The following is a 4,823-nucleotide window of genomic DNA, read 5'->3' as shown; positions in this document are numbered from 1 at the left end:
TTTTTAGAAAACTCTTCTAAACACCCTGAATATCCATCTGACATTAAAATAAGCTCAGCTTTAACTGCCTAAAATGGCATAGACTCGTTTGGAATAAAGTGTAATATCGTAAAACCATGTGTTTGCACTGTGTTCACAAGGTGGTACAATCTTTTTAAAGAGATGGTTCAAACGGTGCTCAACATAAAGCATGCATGTCTCTGTAACGGCCATTTCCATTTATTGTGCAAGGTCTGGAAAGTACGTAAGTGCTTGTTCAATGATGCTTTAACAACTTTTTAAGCTCAGCATATTCTCCCATATTGATTTCGTCAAAGTACAGACTGTACGTGTCTTTCAACATTCAAAACATACAAATTTTAATCTGTGCATGTACAGGCCTTGACATTTTGCAAATGAAATAAAAACAAAACCTACACAAAAAAACATTTCCTTTCTATACATTACAAATTATAGATACATATGTACAAAATTCTTTTAATAATTACATATCTACAAATCCATATGAGTATCAGCGGTCTTCAGTGTAACAAATCGAAGGCTGTTAAATGGAGACATATTCCTTAAAAGTCACAGTCAGACAGTTTGTGGTGACATCCGTAATGATGATGTTACCTGAAAATGGCTTAAAAGAGCTGACTGGTTCTTTTGACTTATCTGAAGTGTCAGGTGTGTCATCCACTGTGACGTTGGAATCTGTGGGAGCTTCGGGATTTAGCCTAGTCCTTCCACAGCTTAAGTCTATCGGTTCATCAGGAATGGTGTTGGTAAGATTGTAGTTGTAGCCCGCACTGGTGATTTGGCTAGAACAGTGCAGGTCTATAGGTTCTCTCTGTGGGGAAAATACGACCTGATTGGGAGCACTGATACTTCTGGAGCTAAGAAACTTCTTACAATCACTTGCAGCTTCATTAGGTTCTGACAGGTTCCTTTTACGATGGCTTAAATATTGTTTGGTGGAGTCCTTTTGCAGTGGGATGTCTTCCCCAACTGATAAGGGTGAAGAGTTAAGCTTGTTGCACAATTGCAGAGAGTAATTGTGTGATGAATTCATCTTGTTCACCTCTTGTTCTGTCCTGTGACCTGTCTCAGTACTCAGTTTTGCTTTTGAGAGCTCAAACTTTTTGTGGGGCACTTTGTGAACAAATTCACTGGTAACACATGCACTGTCTCCTGAATGGTTAGAAGCACCATTCTCCTGTCCAACTGTCACATTTACAAGACTAACTGCATTGCCATTTACAGATTCCTCAGTTTGTTTTGGCTTCTCCATTCCGGTTGACACCCTGTTTTTTTCTTTGGAAGAGTGGACCCCATTATCCATGTACTTACTCATGACAATGACAATTCGGCCATTTTTGTTTTTGTTCCTGATGATCTTCATCTTACTGCTGATGCCATTGGAAAGTAAGGGATCCTTTTGAGTTGTCTTTACTGTTTGGTCTTCCTTGCTAGTTGGAATAAGCATTTGCTTATGCTCCATGGACAGATCTTTCACTTTATTTAAGCTGCCAGTGTCCTTGTCACGCACCCATTTCTGTTGCAATGCAGGAGGGAGGTTCCATGCTTTAATAGAAGGGTCATGCCCCTTAACCTCTTTAGCCTTTGTGGATTGTTGGTCATACATCTTAGGGTCTGGTTGGTAATGATGGTGCTTCTTGCTGTTTAGCTGATAGAAGTGTTTCTTCTTGCCATTGGTGTGAGCTTCTGCTGGAATCTCCTTGCTGTTGGGCTGGTACTGGTGATGTTTTTTGCTGTTGAGCTGGTAATGCTGAGGCTGTGACCGGTGCATTGGGAGTGAATCCACTTTGAACTGGTTCTCCTCATCCAGTTTGGTCTCCTGAAGATCAGCGAGGATGCTGGACCTCCGTGCAAATGCAGGTAACTGGAATAAAGGAATCCATGGAATTAGTAAATGAAAAGTGGAGTTTCCTTCCCTATTTACCACACATATCTGGCTTTGAACCAATGCCACACTAGAAACAGAGACAGGTCTCAAGAGATGTTTTTGCAATTTAAATGTATGTTACAATTATTCATCCATAATACTGTTATTTGCCTTCAAGCAGCTTAGGACATTGGAAGAAAGTCACACTGAAGACGGGGCTCTACATATGGAATTACTCATTCATAGTAAAATTACACCATTCTTCATAGATAGCAAGAAAAACATTTTAACTAATAGCTTGTAACCATTATCTTAATGTTTTAAGATTGTAGTTGAGAGTAAAAGAGTAAAAGTACTATAACTAATATTTTGGAACTAATTTAATTTAGATAGCTATGTCTTACCTGGATAAGAAGATGTTTGGGTTTGGGTCCTCTTTTGCGATATCCCATCTGCTGCTCTTGTCTCTCTCTAAAACCAAACACATTGTTGTGAGACTGTACGAAGATAAATTCCTTTAGAATGCTAATCAATGACATATGCTTTTGGACTAACTCTTAATCATATGCAGCATAAGGCCTTACTTTACTCACTTTTCAATTGCATAATTTAATTTGATTGTGTTTTCCCTGGCAGTCTACTGCTAATAAACCATGGCCTGGTTTAGATAAGCACTGTCACAAGCAAGATTATATATATATATATATATATATATATATATATATATATATACACATATACACACTTCTCAGAATTCTGGGAAGTTATGACAAAAAGAAAAATGGACTATTGCCATGAGGAACTTGGATAATGCAATCTCTAGATTCACAACTATTTAAAGACCTCTGCCCTTGTATGACTTCCTGACATTCCACTCAAACCAGTTAATTTTGGTATGCAGAAATTGAAACTCTTAGCATAATGATATCTAATGACATGGATGGAGGTTTTACCACTGTTTTTCCCCCAGTCGTACATCTGTACACAAGTACACATGCTATGAATCTTCTACATTACCATCTCGATAGACTAATCTTAACAAACACAAAGTAAATTAATTAAAGCAAAAAGTTGGAGCTTTCCAGGCATGCACAACATCTTCATTTTGTAAGACCTCACTCTCCTTGAGGAACTGTTTCTCTTATATGTTCTGCTATGTCTTTCAACTGTGAGCATGACAGTTGTTTCTCTCTTGGGTGCCATGTTACCTTTCCCTACTGTGGTCAGATAATAAATAACACAGCTTCGCTCTTCCTCTTTTGTCATAAAAGTGTTATTCTACATTGTTCGACTTTTCCACATGGCTTGGAATAGCATTAGTGAAGGACTGTTTGGTATATAAACAAAGTGAAAACGCTAAGCGCGCGCATCAAGGGAGGCTTTGTAGTCGTTAGGCCTCGCTGAAGGGGCTGCAATCAATCTTCCACTCGAGGGCCTGAGACAGGCTGCAGTCTGAGCTCGCCCCGCCCCCCATGCCCATATAAGGACACGGGCTCAAGTTCACTTAACCCGGCTTTCACTCTCACCTGTTTTGGAAGGCGACGAGAAGGCGCGGGTCGAGGATGTTCTCCTCCGGTTCCCATGTGTTATATCTGTAGCAAAAAAAAATAAATGAGCATGAAAATACACACGCTGTATAATGCAGCGGCGGAGAATGAAAAAAAAAACGTTCATGGTGTGCTTTTAATCTTACTCAAATAATTATTAAACTAAATAAATGGAGCATTCAACACATTCGAAATAAAGCCCTGTTTGTGGATGCAATATGCAAAATAATGCCGTGTTTCTTATGCTGTGTCGTCAACCCGAAAAGCAAAGCGTCGTGGTGGCCATGTGAGCGTCCCCGCAGACTCGGGTTCAACCCAATCCGCTATGCAGAGATCTCAGATATAACTCGGATATACCATGCATGGTAGATGCTTTACCCCCTTCTATAAGCCTGCATAAATTAGTGATGGAATCCGTGGCTATGTTTAAAACACACACACACTGTCCTCACGCTAGCAGCTCGCGCGCGCTGCACACACACACACACACACACACTGCACTACACTGTACGCCAGATTTTCAAATAAAACATCTCGAGCAAAGGCAGTAAGAGTGAGTGCAGACACGAGCCCTTACCTCGGCGACCATCCTCTCCATTTCACCAGATATTCGGTTCTGCCCTGCGATCGCAAAAAAGAATCATGTTACAAAAACGCTAACACACAGACAGACGGTAGTCTTTTGCACTAATCCGCATATATGTGCATGTTTGTACCTTCCGTATGCGCTTCTTCTCGATGCCCTCCACCGCGAAGACGTGCTCTCCGACGGCAGGTAGATCCATTTCTCGTGCGAAGCGAGAGCGCGATTTTTTCTCTCCCTCTCTCTCTCCCTCTTCCCGTTCAACCGTTGATGCTTCAGCAGGATTTTTTTTTCTCTCTGTGTGTGAGTTTTACAGCCACAGTGGCTGAGATGAATTCTTTCGTTAACCCTCCCTCTCCCGCTCCCTCGCTTTTCTCTCCCTCTCTCTCTCCCTGACCCTTGCTCGTATTTCGGTGCTCGTTAGCGGTAAGCGGCTGAAATACACTCAGTGCTGTTGCTACAGAAAATAGTTCGCGCAATAGCCAGGCAGCACGTGACGTCACAGCGAGGAGGAGGAGGGAGGGAAGGAGGCTCAACTGAAACCCCACGAGTGCAGAGGGAGTCGAGCTGCTGCGCACAACTGCATGACTAAATAGCCCATCTTTCTGCTGCTGCTTCAGTATGATTAATCCATGCACATACTTCCTTGATTATCAATGCAAGTCTACAAACCTAATTAACTGATAGACTGCAGACTATCTGCATAGGCATATCCTGGGTTAACACCAAGTCATCCTGTTCCTGCTTTAACCTCATTTTTATAACCTCTGAATCTGTTTATGCATGTACATATCTATACATACAG

At 41.3% G+C, this 4,823-nt stretch overlaps 1 protein-coding gene across 1 annotated transcript; it reads right to left on the bottom strand.

The window, feature by feature from the left end:
- Nucleotides 1–334: 334 nt before the first annotated feature.
- Nucleotides 335–4,533, bottom strand: cbx4 (chromobox homolog 4 (Pc class homolog, Drosophila)). Its single transcript, XM_053514714.1, has 5 exons — nt 4,152–4,533; nt 4,013–4,056; nt 3,415–3,480; nt 2,293–2,359; nt 335–1,885 (listed from the first exon to the last, which is right to left on the bottom strand). The coding sequence occupies exons 1-5, from the start codon at nt 4,218–4,220 to the stop codon at nt 545–547; spliced, it is 1,587 nt and encodes a 528-aa protein (XP_053370689.1). The 5' UTR covers nt 4,221–4,533; the 3' UTR covers nt 335–544.
- Between the last annotated feature and the right edge of the window lie 290 nt (nt 4,534–4,823).

Source organism: Clarias gariepinus, chromosome 16, assembly GCF_024256425.1.
Source record: "Clarias gariepinus isolate MV-2021 ecotype Netherlands chromosome 16, CGAR_prim_01v2, whole genome shotgun sequence".
NCBI lineage: Eukaryota > Metazoa > Chordata > Actinopteri > Siluriformes > Clariidae > Clarias > Clarias gariepinus.
Note: the sequence above shows the minus strand (reverse complement) of the source record. Positions and strands in the feature narration are given on the sequence as shown.

Bases quoted from the DNA above. Each gene is read 5' to 3' on its own strand.
- cbx4 (XM_053514714.1), bottom strand. From the start codon at position 4,220: ATGGATCTACCTGCCGTCGGAGAGCACGTCTTCGCGGTGGAGGGCATC. The intron at 3,481-4,012 runs GTAAGGGCTCGT...TTTTTGCTACAG, and splicing joins TGGAGAGGATGGTCGCCGAG to ATATAACACATGGGAACCGG. The intron at 2,360-3,414 runs GTGAGAGTGAAA...GTTTGGTTTTAG, and splicing joins CTCGTCGCCTTCCAAAACAG to AGAGAGACAAGAGCAGCAGA.